Source organism: Armigeres subalbatus, chromosome 2, assembly GCF_024139115.2.
Source record: "Armigeres subalbatus isolate Guangzhou_Male chromosome 2, GZ_Asu_2, whole genome shotgun sequence".
Classification (NCBI taxonomy): Eukaryota; Metazoa; Arthropoda; class Insecta; order Diptera; family Culicidae; genus Armigeres; species Armigeres subalbatus.
Window position 1 is genome coordinate 76650494 of NC_085140.1, and position 18127 is coordinate 76668620.

Below are 18127 nucleotides of genomic sequence, written 5' to 3' on the forward strand. Positions count from 1 at the left end.
AGCCCACAAAGGATTCCCGTCGGAATCCTGAAAAAATTCCCTTCGAAATCCCGAAAGAATTCCCGTCGGAATCCTGAAAGTATTCCCATTGGAATTCCGAAAGGATTCTCAAAAGAATTTCCGTCGGAATCTCGAAAAGGTTCCCGTCGGAATCCCGAAAGGATTCTCAAAAGAATTCCCGTTGGAGTCCCGAAAGGATTCGAAATATCGAAGGGATCCTCATCGGAATCTCGAAGGGATCCTCATCGGAATCCCGTCGAAAAGTTTTCCGACAATATGGCAGAAGGAATGGTTTCCATTTCACCGGAGATCACTTGAGCGGAAGAAGGTTGATCCGGTGCTTCCACCGGCAATGAATGAACTTCAAGGTTAATGCTTTTGACAACTTGTTCATTAACTTCAGTTGCTTCGGAGGGTTCAGTTGATTTGGGTTCGATTGCTTCAATAGCGGGTTGTGATCCAACAATCGTTTAATTCTTTTCTAAGAAATTATCCAATACGGGTGTTGTATTATCCTCGACAGCCGACGACACAGTGCTAAAAACGGAAACTGCACTCGAAGCGGAAGGATCATCCGCTTTCGCTGGCGGATTCAGGTTCACAAGATTGGAACAATTCCATTGAAGGAAAAACTGACACGACATCAGATTCTAAGAGCTCTTCGGTTGTAGCCCCAACTACGGCTTGAACCTACTCGATTTCAGTTTTTGTTTGGAGAACTTCAGCCGACGATGGAGGTTTGTCGGTATCAAGAGATTCCTGAATTGGTTCATTTTCAGTAGTAGCTGTTCTGTTGGTAGAGGTTCGTCCAGCTTCCTTTGTTCGTTATCTACAACAGAATCGACTGCAGTGGGTGAAGGCTCTTCAGCAGGGGCATCAAGAGAAGTAGTATCGTCGGAATTAGGCTGTACTTCGGTTGAAAAGAAATGTTTTTCAATAGGAACTGTAGCACCGTCTGTTGTCCCAGAGTCGTCTTCACCACTCCCGTTCATTTCTGCTGGTGCTGTTTCTTCCGGTTCTGAATTATTGATATCGTTATCGATTGGTGCCAATTTGGGCTCATCATCGGACACTTGTTTCTCCGTATCTTGTTCTTCCTTCGCTTCCATTGTCGGAGCTACTTCTTCTGCGTGGGCCGGATTTGTTATATTCACTGCGGGTCCGACGGTTGCAGTGCCGGCATGAGCTGCCATCTCGTTTGATACGATTCCAAACGCCTCGTTATCTATTTCGATGCCCTCATGAACTTCCAAGCCGTTGACAATAGAATCAAGCGAATCGCCATTTTCGCTGTCTGACCTTCTTCGTCCCGGTTCCTCAGTGCTGACCACTGTAAATAAAAGTAAATTTAAACCAAATGTTATGCCTTGCAGGTGTCACCAACGGAACTATAAAATCTAATCCTAGAACTGTCAGAGATCTCCGACGTAGCCGTTGCCGGAATCCCGGACGAAATGGCAAAACTTCCGAGGGCTTACCGTCATTCTAAAGCAAGGACAGTCGCGTACTGACACGAAGATTATGGACCACGTGAAGGATAACCTGTAACCTGTAGGCTTCCGTTATGACAATAAATAAATTACAAATTGCAAAGAACAATATCAGTTAATAACTAATAGAATTAAAATCACTTTTACGACATTCAAAGCAAAAGAGAAACAACTTTGTTGTACGAGAAAGACAAAAATAATATGGAAAATATTTCAGCTTCTACTTTGACAGATCTCGTAAAAACAAAAACATCAATGCTGTCAATCGTGCACGGTGAGAAAAATATGCAAAAAACATGACAACTGACAGCGTTGTATAGTGTCTTTTCAACTGTATACCTAGAACTCTACACACCGATGGAGACTTCAAGCGCAACGCGAAAAAAATCCAAGTGCCGCGTCCCGGTTAATTAGTTCCTGGTTTCGTTAGGATACGGCAGGCATGAAGAATGTTTTTATAGAAGTCGATTTGAAAGCGAGCGGAGGGCAATATTTGTGATGGCACATATCGCACGACCTTCCTTCTGCCAAGCTCCCGTATGAAGGGGGAGGGAAGAATATCAGGAAGAATATCTCCACTGGCAAAAGGAAGGTGGTTTGACCTGAGAGAGAGAAGACAGCTCGTTTTATTTACGTTCATCCTAATGTCACCGCGATCCAGTCACTGTGAACCGAAAAAGTAAACACTGCGATGGAACTTCAAATGGTCGTAACCAAAATTATGTATTTGGCAATTTATGTTCGCAACTTTTCTTATATCTGTTACAGTGAATTGAACACGTAATTATCCATGTGAATGATCCCGTATTATGAGATATAGGTTTTGTTCTACGTTAGGAAGTTCATAACCATTAAGGCTCAAATTACCGTCATCCAGTCATTGACGAGAAAGACAGCCACGTGCTCGTTCCACCCCCCAGTAATAAAACCACCCATCGAGGAGAAAAAGCAGTCTCCTGCTGGACGGGGGAAGTATTTTTGTTTCAAAACTGCATCATCCAATAGCGAAGCTTCTTATGGATCCTGTACACCTCCGGTGGTGCAAAGGGCCGACTTGAAAGATCTCCTTCCTGAGCGTTGCCCGGCTATCGCTTTAACCTGTTGCCAGGTTAGATTTCGGTCGACTTCCTTTATTTCTTTATTGAGGCTTCGCCGCCATGAGCCTCTGGGTCTGCCTCTGCTGCGATGTCCCGCTGGGTTCCAGTCTAATACTTGTTTACAGATTTCGTTTCCGCCCCTACGTAGAGTGTGGCCGACTCAGCCCCACTTCCGATCCCTAATTTCTGTTGCTATCGGCCTCTGGTGACAACGACGATGGAGCTCGTTGTTTGAGATCCAGTTGTGAGGCCACCAGGCCCGAATTATATACCGCAGGCATCTGTTAATGAACACCTGCAGCCGTTAAGTGTTCTCCACTGATACACACCATGTTTCGCTAGCGTATAACAGCACAGATTTCACGTTAGAGTTGAAAATTCGTATTTTGGTGCGTTCACTTATCTGCCTGTTTTTCCAGATATTTCTTAAACTCGCAAAGGCAGCTCTTGCTTTCTTGATCCGTGCGCCTATGTCGATCTTGGTACCGCCGTCTGACGCCATTTGGCTACCAAGATATTGGAAGCTTTCAACATTCTCCACTGGTTGCCCGGCTACAACGATTTGGTTTTGTTGACGTTGATGACTAAACCTGCCGAAGAGGAGCGCTCGGCAAGGTCGTTGAGCTTACTCTGCATATCAGAGCGCCGTTGCGCGAGGAGTGCAACATCATCCGCCAATTCGAAGTCGTTTAGGTGCTCCATGGTTATAGGCTGCCATAACAGCCCGCGCGGTGTGGTTCACGGTCAATCGCATCTATCAGAATCACGTCGTTTACGATGAGGAATAGTAACGGAATAGATTCTTGCCTCACACCAGCTACGACCCGGATAGGGTCGGACAAGACCCCATTGTGCAGCACTCTACACGAAAAGGCCTCGTACTGTGTCTCGATGAAGCTGATGATTTTCTCTGTAAGCCCCTTGCGTCTCAGGGCGCCCCACATATTCTCGTGACTAAGACGGTCGAAAGCTTTTTCGTAGTCAATGAATACCACGTAAAGGGAGTCTTGGAATTCGTTGACCTGCTCCAGAATGATGCGGAGCATGACAATATGGTTCACACAGGATCTTCCGGCACGGAATCCGGCTTGCTGCCGCCGGAGAGTCGCATTGATCTTGTCCTGAATCCGGGTTAGGATAATTTTGCATAACTTTGAGAACGGTACGCAGTAACATAATGCTTCGCCAGTTATCGCATACAGTCAGGTCACCCTTTTTGGGCACCTTCACTAAGATACCTTGCATCCAGTCGACCGGGAAAGTTGCGGTGTCCTAGATATTACGAAATAAACGATGCAGTAGTTGAGCGGATGTCATGGGGTCAGCTTTGAGCATCTCGGCTGATATGCGGTCGACCCCTGGGGCTTTATTCGATTTCATGCTTTGGATGGCTGTTTGAATCTCTGGCAGTGATGGAGCTTCGGTATTGACGCGTGTTATACGTCGGATCCTAGGCAGATCATACCGAGGTGGTGATGGCCTGGCTGGCACTTGAAAAAGTTGTTCCAAGTGCTCGAACCAGCGTTTCAGCTGGTCAGTTGGGTCGGTCAATAACTGATCATTCGCGTCTTTCACAGGCATCGTTGCATTTATCTTCGCCCCGCTTAAGCGTCGTGAGATATCGTAGAGGAGGCGAATGTCCCCGGTTGCGGCGGCTCTCTCTCCTTCGTCGGTCAGAGAGTCTGTCCACGCTCGCTTGTCCCGTCGACATAGCGTGCAATAGCGAAGACATAATTACATCCGGTGGATGCTGGTGGGCCCTCCTTAGCCGTGCGGTAAGACGCGCGGCTACAAAGAAAGACCATGCTGAGGGTGGCTGGGTTCGATTCCCGGTGCCGGTCTAGGCAATTTTAGGATTGGAAATTGTCTCGACTTCCCTGGGCATAAAAGTATCATCGTGTTAGCCTCATGATATACGAATGCAAAAATGGTAACCTGGCTTAGAAACCTCGCAGTTAATAACTGTGGAAGTGCTTAATGAACACTAAGCTGTGAGGCGGCTCTGTCCCAGTGTGGGGATGTAATGCCAATAATAAGAAGAAGAAAGATGCTTCATTTGGTTGTATTTCGCTTTAGTTTTCAAAAAAAAACTGCCTTTTGCAACATTTTTTACCAAGAGGGGATATCGACGATTTACTCTCACGCACTCTGAAATATAAGACAGCGGCACAGTTTTTCTCGTCGGCCTTTGTTCACCGACGGCAAGCATTTTTCTTCGTGAAATTCACAATGTTCACTTTTTGAACGGATGACACGACACGACTTCTCGCACCAAGATGTGCGCGGTCAATGCCAATGACTCCACTTCAAGTCTGCTCATAATGTCCTCACGTAATGTCCGTAAACCGATCCTGGCCGTCCTCAATCCGGCTCTAAGGACCAAAATGTATTCGCGCGGGAAACGGATCCGGTTTCGGACACTTCCAGAAGCTGTAATTAAACACTCGCTTAACTGAATCGCGACACTTTATTCCGTGCAAAAACTTAGAATTTTCTTTCGGGTATGAGCGACGTGTATTTCCCGGCGGTCTGGTTGTAACTAACAACAATTTATTTATTGGGATCAGCTGTCTACTGAGATATCAGATAAAACTCAAATTGCCCTTATCTCTTATCTCCTGCTATGTGCATCTTAAAACGAAACAGGCCAACTGATACCGCGTGATAGACACGGATCAATAGATTTCTGCCTCTGCGCTCTCTCGTGTTAACCCTTGCTTGACCAGGGACTTTTGAGGAGTTTTTGTTCATTCCAGACGAAGCACGACAACGACCACCGGCGGAAGCGTCGAAAACAATTTAGCGGGGTCGGAAGGAGTTACTGCCAAATTTATTTATAGCAGCCGCCTTTATGGCGAACGTGGAAAACTGGATTGAGGCAATAACTATAAATCCAAATATCCTAAAACTTTGATGGGATGTTGACATTTTCATCAGTACAGATCATTAAGCTCATATTTATGGCTTTGTGCTGTGAAAATATGAAAGCATTTGGTCATTGTTATGAAAAGTTGTTGAAATTTGGCGTGGCCAATAAAAAATCTCTAGGAAGGTCAAAACATACAAACCGCCCTGCAGAATGAATAAGGTTGTCAATCCAAAAACTAACTCACCACATAAAGGTCATTCGTCTAGAGCAGCGGTTCTCAACCTGGGGTACATGTACCCCTGGGGGTACCTTCGCTGGCCCTAGGGGGTACCTTGGACAAAAATGCGTAATGGTGGACATATTACAATTTCAATCAAAGTTCATTGATAAAGTTTTGATAATTGTGTATTTTCTATTTCAAAACTTTATTAAATTATATTATTTTTAAAATTTATTTAATGCGATCAATAAATCCCAATTAAATCCTGCCTTCCACAACCAAACGAACAAAACGTCAAATGAACAAAATGATTTTTTTTTTCACTAAAACTCGCCTTTTACGCCTCTCGAAAGCCTTCTTCCAAGCAGCTTGGAGGCTTCCTTTCAAGAGGCTCGGAAGCCTCCTTTTAAGTGGTTAGGCTGCCTTCTTTTAAGAGAAGCCTCCTTTCAAGAGGCTCGGAAGCCTCCTTTCAAGAGGCTCGGAAGCCTCCTTTCAAGAGGCTCGGAAGCCTCCTTTCAAGAAGGCTTGGAAGCCTCCTTTCAAGAGGCTCGGAAGCCTCCTTCAAGAGGCTCGCTAGCCTCCTTTCAAGAGGCTCAGAAACCTCCTTTCAAGAGGCTCGGAAACCTGTTTTCAAGAGGCTCGGAAGCCTCCTTTCAAGAGGCTCAGAAACCTCCTTTCAAGAGGCTCGGAAGCCTCCTTTCAAGAGGCTTGGAAGCCTCCTTTCAAGAGGCTTGGAAGCCTCCTTTCAAGAGGCCCGGAAGCCTCCTTTCAAGAGGCTCAGGAAGCCTCCCTTTCAAGAGGCTCAGGCCTCCTTTCAAGAGGCTCGGAAGCCTCCTTTCAAGAGGCCCGGAAGCCTCCTTTCAAGAGGCTCAGGAAGCCTCCTTTCAAGAGGCCTCAGAAGCCTCCTTCAAGAGGCCTGGAAGCCTCCTTTCAAGAGGCTCGGAAGCCTCCTTCAAGAGGCCTGGAAGCCTCCTTTCAAGAGGCTCAGAAGCCTCCTTTCAAGAGGCCCGGAAGCCTCCTTTCAAGAGGCCCGGAAGCCTCCTTCAAGAGGCCTGGAAGCCTCCTTTCAAGAGGCTCAGGAAGCCTCCTTTCAAGAGGCTCGGAAGCCTCCTTTCAAGAGGCCCGGAAGCCTCCTTTCAAGAGGCCTGGAAGCCTCCTTCAAGAGGCCTGGAAGCCTCCTTTCAAGAGGCTGGAAGCCTCCTTTCAAGAGGCTCGGAAGCCTCCTTTCAAGAGGCCTGGAAGCCTCCTTCAAGAGGCTCAGAGCCTCCTTTCAAGAGGCCTGGAAGCCTCCTTTCAAGAGGCTCAGAAGCCTCCTTTCAAGAGGCTCGGAAGCCTCCTTTCAAGAGGCTCAGGCCTCCTTCAAGAGGCCTGGAAGCCTCCTTCAAGAGGCCCGGAAGCCTCCTTCAAGAGGCTCAGAAGCCTCCTTTCAAGAGGCCTGGAAGCCTCCTTTCAAGAGGCTCAGGAAGCCTCCTTCAAGAGGCTCGGAAGCCTCCTTTCAAGAGGCCTGGAAGCCTCCTTCAAGAGGCCCGGAAGCCTCCTTCAAGAGGCTCAGAAGCCTCCTTTCAAGAGGCTCAGGAAGCCTCCTTCAAGAGGCCTGGAAGCCTCCTTTCAAGAGGCTCAGCCTCCTTCAAGAGGCTCTGGAAGCCTCCTTTCAAGAGGCTCGGAAGCCTCCTTTCAAGAGGCCTGGAAGCCTCCTTCAAGAGGCTCGGAAGCCTCCTTCAAGAGGCCTCGGAAGCCTCCTTCAAGAGGCTCGGAAGCCTCCTTCAAGAGGCCTCGGAAGCCTCCTTTCAAGAGGCCTGGAAGCCTCCTTTCAAGAGGCTGGAAAGCCTCCTGTCAAGAGGCCTGGAAGCCTTCTGTCAAGAGGCTCGGAAGCCTCCTGTCAAGAGGCCTGGAAGCCTCCTGTCAAGAGGCTCAAGCCTCCTGTCAAGAGGCTCGGAAGCCTCCTGTCAAGAGGCCTGGAAGCCTCCTGTCAAGAGGCTCGGAAGCCTCCTGTCAAGAGGCCCGGAAGCCTCCTGTCAAGAGGCCTGTAGGCCTCCTTTCAAGAGGCTGGACGCCTCCTGTCAAGAGGCCTGAAAGCCCCCTGTAGGAGGCCTGGAAGCCTCCTGTCAAGGGGCCCGGAAGGCTCCTGTCAAAGGCCTGGAAGCCTCCTGTCAAGAGGCCTGGAATCCTCCTGTCAAGAGGCCTGGAATCCTCCTGTCAAGAGGCCTGGAAGCCTCCTGTCAAGAGGCTCGGAAGCCTCCTGTCAAGAGGCTCGGAAGCCTCCTGTCAAGAGGCGCGGAGGCCTCCGGTGGAGAGGCGCGGAAGCCTCCTTTCAAGAGGCTCGGAAGCCTCCTGTCAAGAGGCTCGGAAGCCTCCTGTCAAGAGGCTCGGAAGCCTCCTGTCAAGAGGCTCGGAAGCCTCCTGTCAAGAGGCTCGGAAGCCTCCTGTCAAGAGGCTCGGAAGCCTCCTGTCAAGAGGCTCGGAAGCCTCCTGTCAAGAGGCTCGGAAGCCTCCTGTCAAGAGGCTCGGAAGCCTCCTGTCAAGAGGCCCGGAAGCCTCCTGTCAAGAGGCTCGGAAGCCTCCTGTCAAGAGGCTCGGAAGCCTCCTGTCAAGAGGCTCGGAAGCCTCCTGTCAAGAGGCTCGGAAGCCTCCTGTCAAGAGGCTCGGAAGCCTCCTGTCAAGAGGCTCGGAAGCCTCCTGTCAAGAGGCTCGGAAGCCTCCTGTCAAGAGGCTCGGAAGCCTCCTGTCAAGAGGCTCGGAAGCCTCCTGTCAAGAGGCTCGGAAGCCTCCTGTCAAGAGGCTCGGAAGCCTCCTGTCAAGAGGCTCGGAAGCCTCCTGTCAAGAGGCTCGGAAGCCTCCTGTCAAGAGGCTCGGAAGCCTCCTGTCAAGAGGCTCGGAAGCCTCCTGTCAAGAGGCTCGGAAGCCTCCTGTCAAGAGGCTCGGAAGCCTCCTGTCAAGAGGCTCGGAAGCCTCCTGTCAAGAGGCTCGGAAGCCTCCTTTCAAGAGGCTCGGAAGCCTTCTGTCAAGAGGCTCGGAAGCCTCCTGTCAAGAGGCTCGGAAGCCTCCTGTCAAGAGGTTCGGAAGCCTCCTGTCAAGAGTCTCGGAAGCCTCCTGTCAAGAGGCTCGGAAACCTCCTCTCAAGAGGCTCGGAAACCTCCCCTCAAGAGGCTCGGAAACCTCCTCTCAAGAGGCTCGGAAGCCTCCTCTCAAGAGGCTCAGAAGCCTCCTCTCAAGAGGCTCGGAAGCCTCCTCTCAAGAGGCTCGGAAGCCTCCTCTCAAGAGGCTCGGAAGCCTCCTCTCAAGAGGCTCGGAAGCCTCCTCTCAAGAGGCTCGGAAGCCTCCTCTCAAGAGGCCTCGAAGCCTCCTCTCAAGAGGCCTCGAAGCCTCCTCTCAAGAGGCCTGGAAGCCTCCTCTCAAGAGGCCTGGAAGCCTCCTCTCAAGAGGCCTGGAAGCCTCCTCTCAAGAGGCCTGGAAGCCTCCTTTCAAGAGGCCTGGAAGCCTCCTCTCAAGAGGCTTGGAAGCCTCCTCTCAAGAGGCTCGGAAGCCTCCTCTCAAGAGGCTCGGAAGCCTCCTCTCAAGAGGCTCGGAAGCCTCCTCTCAAGAGGCTCGGAAGCCTCCTCTCAAGAGGCTCGGAAGCCTCCTCTCAAGAGCCTCGGAAGCCTCCTCTCAAGAGGCTCGGAAGCCTCCTCTCAAGAGGCTCGGAAGCCTCTTATAAAGAGGGGCGGAAGTCTGCTCTAAAGGGACTCATTAGCTTAAAGGAGCTTCCCTTCAAAGGGCTCGGAATTATGTTTTCAAGAGGATTGGAAGCCTACTTTCGAGAGGGGGTACCTCAAATCATGCGAAAGTTCGAAGGAGTACCTCTCAAGAAAAAGGTTGAGAACCGCTGGTCTAGAGGATCAATACTAAAAAGTACGCTAGAACAAAACTACTTTAGTTCTCGATAAAACAGGGGGTGATCAAGTCTCCCCACCTTCCCCTATAATATCCCACAGAGCATATATACTAGAGTGGGGCGCAGTTGAATGGAAAATCGCAAACTTCGTCCGATCAAGTGAGATCAAGGTTTTTCTGAACCGTTCTAGGACCCCAATCAACTGTGCAAAATATGGGCGCTATTGGTTGCAACCTCGCATGCCGCATCGCGTTTTAAATTTACATGGAGATTAGTATGGGAAAACGTACTTTTTTACATTTTTGCTCTTAGCGGCTTCAATTTATCATCAATCACGTGACTCAATACGTTACCATATAGTCTGGAAGATGTCGAAAGACTTGGCCGAAGAAGGTACGTAGCTAGAAGGTCTACAAAAAATATTATTACGTTTCGAAAATTGATTGTTCAAACCATATGCAAGAAATCAATGTTTCTGCCAGCACTACTGGACAACCTATGGTTATCGACGAGCAAAACCCATCTTCCTTCTTGTCGGATTTCTTTCTTTGTAAAATAATTCCGGATAGCTCCCATTAGCTCTAAAGCCCCATAAGATCAAATATTTTGAAATAACACTCAGTTAAATTATTGGTCTACATAGTACGGCAGTGCAGGCAGAATAAACGATTTTTGGCATATGGTTTGAACACTCAATGTTCGAAGCGTTATAACTTTTTGGATGGACGTTTCAGCATCGTGCCTTCTTCAGCTAAGTTTTTCGACATCCTTTGGGTTATACTTTAACGCAATGTGCCACTTGGTTTACGATGAACTGAATCCTCTAGTGGTAGAAATGCAAAAAATATACGTTCTGCCATACTAATTTCCATACAAACTTCAAACGCGATGCGAAAGGCGAGGAAGCAACCAATCGGTCCCAAATTCTGCGTTGTTCAGGACCCAGAATGGCTTCGGAAAACCATTGATTTGAAAAAATGACCATGACGCCCCACTCTAATATATACAAAGATAGAGAACTAGAAAGATTCAATTTTGATTGTTACGCCCTTTTCAAATGTTGGTTTCCAAATAATAATCATAACATACAGCTAGGTAGCTTTGCGTACAAACGTTTAAAACATGAAAACTTTCGTGATCTTATACAAATCCTTGTTTAAGAAGCTTACACTTTTCGTATAAGACCTTAGTAATTTAATGTACCCATGCAAAGTTGTTATACAGCTTTTGGAAGGCTTTGAGCATAATTGTTAGAAAATCTTACGTGTATCTTTCGTGATACTTTGGGATTACTTGAAATCTTATACCTTGGACCCCCGATAATTTGAACGGTACCTCATTCAAATTAACGGGATTTATTTTTAATTTGAAATCTGGTTACTCTATGTGCATCAGAAAAACTGGTTTCTGGCTACTCCCTTTGCTAGTTTGTTTTGATTCTGCGTTCCGTTTCACAATGTTCCTTTATTCAAATCCACGTGCTAAATGACTTTTGAACCATTTTTAATTTGAATGATGTTCAAGCGAACACCGTTTAAATTAAAAAGTGTTCAGATTAAAAACGGTCATATTACCGGGGGGCCACGGTAACTGAATGTTCTAATCGGCGAGTGTTGAATCGCCGTCTCACTCTCTCTTCGCACCGCCGAATCCGATCAATGTGCTAATCGGATCTCGCTAATTAGAAGGCGAGGATCAGACGCGGTGTCACTAAATAATGCGTTTGTTCCGGAAATCACTCCATCTCCATTTTTGGCTGATGCAAATGGGGTCGAACCAACAGGAGTTTCAAGAGAGTGAGTGATTGAATATATCTTCCAATTAGAAGACGAATCATTCATTTTACTTTTGGCTATCGGATAAATGACTTGAGGTGTATTTTTTTTATTTAACATTATTTATTTGATTTATAAGTATTAACCAATCTGTTACTATTCCTTTTTGTAACACTGTTTTAATTTGTTACGATGTTGTTACTGTTTTAATAAATTTGATGTCATGTTTTCAACACTGTTCATATATTATCCGCTTGTAAGCACACGAAATTCAATGCCGTTATCATCAAATTAGGTTTGTCTATACCTACGCATTTTGCTTTTTTTTCTTGCGTCTTTGCGGGTGCTTCCACAAATATTCTTACTTAATGCCACTTTTATCTTACTTACTGTACAATAATCATTAAAATCAAGTAAAAACGATCGTAAAACTAAGATATATGTACTGTAAAAACTATTTGGCAAAAACGCTGCACTAATCCAAAACAATGACAATGGTCGATATATTGTTTTACTGTGTTTTTGTAGCACAAAATTTATATTTTATGGTAATGATGTGCCAATATGTTTTATCGACTACATTTGTCGTCACTTTATTGTGTATTTTTTTTAAATCATGGCTTCGCAACGCTTTGACTGATAAAAAGGCCTCGATATTATTTCTTCATTTATTTTGTCCTTAAATGTTTTGCTTACGTTTGTTAATTGGTTTCGCCTTGCTTCTCGGATCGCAAGATGTGGATCAGGAGATTGGGTGTCGGTTTCATTATTATTGGGTGCATGGCATTAATTTGGTAAACGGACTTGCGTTGGACAAGTGAAGGAAATCGTTATTCAGGCTAGGTTTGAAAAAAGTACTTAAAAAGTTAAATTATGGTTAGAATATACAAAATAATACCACTGATCAACAATTACAATAACCGTTCACGAAAATATGTGTTTGATGATTAATATAGTTGTTTCTTGTGTAATGTTTCTGCTTGATGTGTAAGATCTTTCATTGTAAGCTTTTAACGATTTACAGTTTAGTTGCGTTCTCCCCACGTGGTGTGGTTTGATTTAGACATTCAATAGAAGCTGGTAAACGTAATACACGTTAGGTTTACTACAGGAACGATTTTTTTTATCCAATATGACAAACAGTGAAACAGTTATTATGTCTTTTGCTCATTCGTTTGCATCTACATTTACGTTTTGTCGTATCACGGGAAACAAAAAAGCTTGCGGTATGGTATTAGGAATCAAAACTAAAAAATCCTTTCGATATAGGATGCGTAATTGTTGTCATTGGCGTGGCCAGATGATATATTTTACGTGGTGGAATTTTCGCACAATGGCAGCTGATCAAGAGCAGGAAATACGTTGGATATGGCTTGGGTTATTGGTCGAAGCAGCCTCAACGCTATGCCACTTAACCGTCAATTTAGTAAGTAGGTGGGATCTACAATAAACTAACTGGATTCTGGCAGATTTACCTTATGTGATGCCAGCTTTTTAGGGGTTCTAGCTCATGTGTTATTGTAGCTGCTGGAGATTGTGCCTCTCATGTCGGGAATTCTCATAGAATAGTTTTTTTTTTCTGAATTTTCAGTTGAAAAAGGAAATGTGCTTTCTTGTGCTTGTGCATTTGAATGACTGATAAGGGTTTCATATCTTAAGTAAATCTTGAATCTGCTTTCCAACCGGGTTGTAGTTCCATGCTGTTTTCCATAGAGGACGTTTATACGAAGCACTGGTTTATATAAGTTTTGATCAATGTTTCTTGTATAGCTCTCGTTTTGGTGATTTGTGTATCGAAATATTTGCTTTAAAACAATTGCTCTAAAAAATATTTTCTGCGACATCCGTTGGTTCGCTTTTGGTTACTCCACATTTACGCTTGTGTATAATAATACAATTATATTTAATGATAAATCTCGGTATTTACTGTTTGTAGCTTGCTTGCTTTTTTGTTAGTTTTCTCGTTTACTTGTATAAATCAGTCAATTCAATAAGTTTCCATTTTTGCATTTTATTGTTTTCAATCCCTTTTCTACCACCTCGCTTGTCTGTGATTTCTCTGGAAGCCTATCTCGCAGTAAGCTTATCTTTTTTACTTATCATTTTTTTATCGTCCGTAGCATTTTTTGACTCGTGATTTGCTTCTTTCTATTTGCTACTAAAAGGGCAACAATGCGCATGTATAAAAAAGCATTCAACTGCTAAAAATATAGATAATTTCTAAACGATTATCTTCTTAGTGGTAATCTTTTATGTTTGATTCATACTCTGCTTGTTAGCAACTAGGTACACCAAGGTCTGTTTTTACGCGGATGGGTTTTTGTAATACATTTTTTCATCTTGACTTTCTTTCGAATTAAATGAATTTATTTGAAGTGTTCATAGACGTTATATTTGTGTTCCGGTTAAGCAATTAGCTTAATTCACATGCCCCTTTATCTAATTCATGCGTAGTTAAGCAGCAGGCATTTTATTACCTTTGTATCCAAGTTTCAAAGTGCTCGCGTTTTCGGGGGCACATCACTCGATACGGAAGCAACGTAAGTGTCATGTGTGTCCAAATTAGTGAACCCGAACATGAGTTTCATCAAGAAAATGGGAAGCAACAAAGGACAATCAGCGATATGGACAATGAAATTGGTGAACTCGTTTCTGTTTTTAATTACTTATTACTTTTTCTTTTGATTTTTAACCTCAAGAACATTTGAATAAATTACTGCTGTAGGCATATAATTATTCATTGTTTCCCACGCAGAGATATGTTTGAAGGGTTTTCCGTAGTCTTTTGCCGTTTTATGTCATGCAACACATTCTATGTTATTCATACATTTGAAATTTGTCGATCTTTTTTTCTGCATAGATCTTTTTAGATCTGTGAATAACTTTTCTCGAACAAAATCGATTTTGTGGATTAAAATAAATTTGACATTTTGTATTCGAGTTTTACCAAGATCTCTCGATCTTACAGCTGTAGGGGAAGATTTCATTTCATTTTCAATTTGTGTCGGGTCTCACAATAAGTTTGAAGCAATAGGTTGATCCGATGTTTCGATGGAGTAATTTCCGAATACAACTAACTTTGATTCAACCAAAGCACAGACTGTTATTGGCTTTCCTCAATATTCCTATTTTCTCGATAAAATTTTCTGTGATTGTAAAGTTACATATTGGTTTTCGCTTATTACTAAGGGCATATATTAATATGAGTACATAATTTCAATTGGGATCGCATAAGGGGAAGGGAAAATTAATATATTTTATATTCTTTCTCGTTTCAGAGAGCGAAAAATGGCGCTTAAACCTAGGCTAATTAGCCAGGGCAAGTTTAATAGCTTCGCCCCATCCCAGGACAATTAACAATGGAGTGACAAAAATTTCTTAGCATGGTCACTCCCAACGTCTGTTTAAACGCATTATATCATTTGCTTATGATGATATTCCTAAACTATATTCCAACTACCAACCATCCAACTCCTTGACATCTATGAGGGCGTCGGTGAGTCGCTGGCCTCTCGTTAAGTAGATGTCATATCATCATTTCCTTCCCTTCCTTAGTAACAGAGAAGATGGGCGTGGCCGGCAATGGTAGCTTTTATGCTTTATCATTTTTGACCCCCAATTGGGTTGCTATTAAATCCCAAATAGTAATCCATAAGCAATTGGGGTAAGAAAGTTAAAGAAAATACATGACAGCTATCAGTATGCAATCTACGAAATACTCTGTTACAACGCAACGCAACGCAACGCACATCACTCGATACGGAAGCAACGCGCAACTGTCATTTTTACTATTTCACGCATGCTGCGACGCAGCAAAGCTAAATCAAACAAAAATGACAGTTGTGCGCCGCCTTCGTATCAAGTGGTGTGCCCCCGAAAACGCGAGCACTTTGAAACTTGGATTCCGTGAGGAGTGTCCATAATCTTGTTTCTCGACCGCTGGGGCTTTATTCGATTTCATGCTTTGGATGGCTGTTTGGATCTCTAGCAGTGATGGAGCTTCGGTATAGACGCGTGTTATACGTCGGGTCCTAGGCAGATCATGCCGAGGCGGTGCACAGTGTTTTCTAACCCAAGAATTCGTGATCGAAAATGTTTTGGCCATGAAAAGTTGATTTTAGAGTCTCAGTGACTTCGGAGAAAAGTTTCAGTATGTTAAGCTCCATATTTTGGAGAAATTTTTTTTGACTAATCCCCCTAAAAGTGAGATGGAAATTCTTCTTCTTCTTCTTCTTATTGGCATTACATCCCCACACTGGGACAGAGCCGCCTCGCAGCTTAGTGTTCATTAAGCACTTCCACAGTTATTAACTGCGAGGTTTCAAAGCCAGGTTACCATTTTTGCATTCGTATATCATGAGGCTAACACGATGATACTTTTATGCCCAGGGAAGTCGAGATAATTTCTAATCCGAAAATTGTCTAGACCGGCACCGGGAATCAAACCCAGCCACCCTCAGCATGGTCTTGCTTTGTAGCCGCGCGTCTTACCGCACGGCTAAGGAGGGCCCCTCTTCTCTTTCCTCTGATTATGAAGATACATCATTGGTGTCTTCGAGAAAGTTGTAGAAAAAGTTTCTACGATAAATTTTGCTATATAAACTTTATTTCTATCTGCTATAGAAATCGAGATATGGGTCGTTATTTATGAACGACCACCAAAAATCAGGTTTTTCACGATACTTTCGTCAATATATTTTTTAGATTTTTCAAATGTTCTACAAAGATGTCCGTCACGATGAAAAACATGAACCTTTCGAAGACAGTTTCATTTTATTTTCAATATTGACGAAGTTATTGGTGATTTTTGGTTCAAAAATGAGCATTTTGACATTAACTGCATACATTTAGGGGCAAAATGGGGCAGCATTTTATTTAGGTAATGGAAAGTATAACTCATGCACTAATGGTTGCATTGCAACATATATGTGACAGAGCTTGACATAAGTGCCGTATGGACATCTTTTTCTTCTTCTTCTTGTTATATATCAAAATGAATTGGTCTGTATTGTGCATAACTAAGAAACGGATGGTAGATTTTCTTCATTCCTTCAGCAAATTTGTTTATCTACATGTCCGACGGATTTACAGAATATTTTCTCATGTAAAAATCTCGACTAAAATTGGGAAAAATTTGAAAATTAAAATTTGTATGGACATTTTGAAAAGGTAGCTCACAACACGCATTCTCGCCTACTGTGCAGGACAACCTCTGCAGGGTCATCTTTACACTTACGCCAGACCTATAATTTAGCAAAATACAAAATTTTCTAAATGATTATTGATGGATGTTTTACAGAACTGACATGAATTTCAAATTGCGCGGGAAGAAACAACGCGTAACTAAAAAAAAATCACCAAAAAGTCACGTTTACAGCAACCCGCGTAAAAAGCGACCCTGTGTATTTGGTACAATTGCATTATTTTAGAAATCACCATACAGCCAGGAATGTTAATGAGAGGAACTGCAGTATCGTTTAAATCAGTATTCTTTATTGAATGGAAACTATGGTTAGTGACGCCTCAAACATCATAAGTTTAAATATAAGTTTATGTAAACAATTCAAAGGTACTTGTTTTACCTATTTACTTTTCGAAATGTCCCGGAATAATAAAAAGCCGGTTTGCTACGTCTAAAACATCACAATATTGCAAAACAGGTTAACAGATTAGATCATTTAGATCCAAATCATTTAGAACTCTCTAGAAATACCAATATCCCGATATATTGGCATTTCTCTGTAAAATATATGTCGATTCGATAATATTTTTCAAAATTTGGACATTAAGACAAGACATAGGTCTGGCGTAAGTGTTATTATCATGAACTAGATGACCCGGCAGACATTGTCTTGCACAGTAGGTGAGAATGCGTGTTGTGATCTGCCTATACAAAATACCCATACAAATTCTAATTTGAATATTTCATATTTTTTCAGTTCAAGTCGTGACTTTTACATAAGAAAATATTATGTAAACCCATCGGAAATTGTGATGAAGAAATTTGAACTCAGCCGTTTCTTAGTTATGCGGAATACAGACCAATTCATTTTGATATATAACAAGAAGAAGAAGAAAATATCCATATGGTACTTACGGCAAGCTAAGTCACATATATGTTGCAATGCAACCGTTAGTGCTTGAGTTATACTTTCAATCTCCTAATTAAAATTCTGCTCCATTTTGCCCCTAAATGTATGCAGCTAATGTCAAAATGCTTATTTACAAACAAAAAATCGCCAATAACTTCGTCAATATTGAAATTAAGAAGAAACTGTCATTGAAAGGTTCATGTTTTTATTGCGACGGAGATCTTTGTAGAACATTTGAAAAATCTAAAAAAATATATTGACGAAAGTATCGTGAAAGAACTGATTTATGGTGGTCGTTCATAAATAACATCGACTTCTGTAGCAGATAGAAATAAAGTTTATATAGCAACATTTTTCGTAGAAACTTTTACTACAACTTTCTCGAAGACACCAATGTCGAATCTTCATAACTGGAGAAAAGAGAATTTCCATCTTACTTTTAGGGGGATCAATCAAAAAAATAATTTTTCCGAAGTATGGAGCTTAACATACTGAAACTTTTCTCCGAAGTCACTGAGACTCTAAAATCAACTTTTCATGACCAAAACATTTTCGATCACGAATTCCTGTGCGGTGCGGTGGTGGCGGTGGCCTGACCTGTGCGGTGGTGGCCTGGCTGGCACTTGAAAAAGTTGTTTGAAGTACTCAAACCAGCGTTTCAGCTGGTCAGTTGGGTCGGTCACTAACTAACCATTCGCGTCTTTCACAGGCAT

The 18127-nt window shown here is 43.5% G+C and overlaps 1 protein-coding gene across 1 annotated transcript; it reads right to left on the minus strand.

The window, feature by feature from the left end:
• Nucleotides 1-470: 470 nt before the first annotated feature.
• LOC134209052 (serine/threonine-protein phosphatase 4 regulatory subunit 2-like) lies at nucleotides 471-18127 on the minus strand. The gene is made up of 3 exons (XM_062685032.1): nucleotides 18106-18127; nucleotides 695-1330; nucleotides 471-583 (listed from the first exon to the last, which is right to left on the minus strand). Exons 1-3 carry the CDS (start codon nucleotides 18125-18127, stop codon nucleotides 471-473), a joined length of 771 nt encoding a protein of 256 aa, XP_062541016.1.

What these genes read in the sequence shown, in the direction of transcription:
- LOC134209052 (XM_062685032.1), bottom strand. Translation starts at nt 18,127, where the DNA reads ATGCCTGTGAAAGACGCGAATG. An exon ending in GCCTGTGAAAGACGCGAATG is followed by an intron (nt 1,331 to 18,105) that starts GTTAGTTAGTGA and finishes TTTTATTTACAG; the next exon opens with TGGTCAGCACTGAGGAACCG. An exon ending in CAAACAAAAACTGAAATCGA is followed by an intron (nt 584 to 694) that starts GTAGGTTCAAGC and finishes TGAATCCGCCAG; the next exon opens with CGAAAGCGGATGATCCTTCC.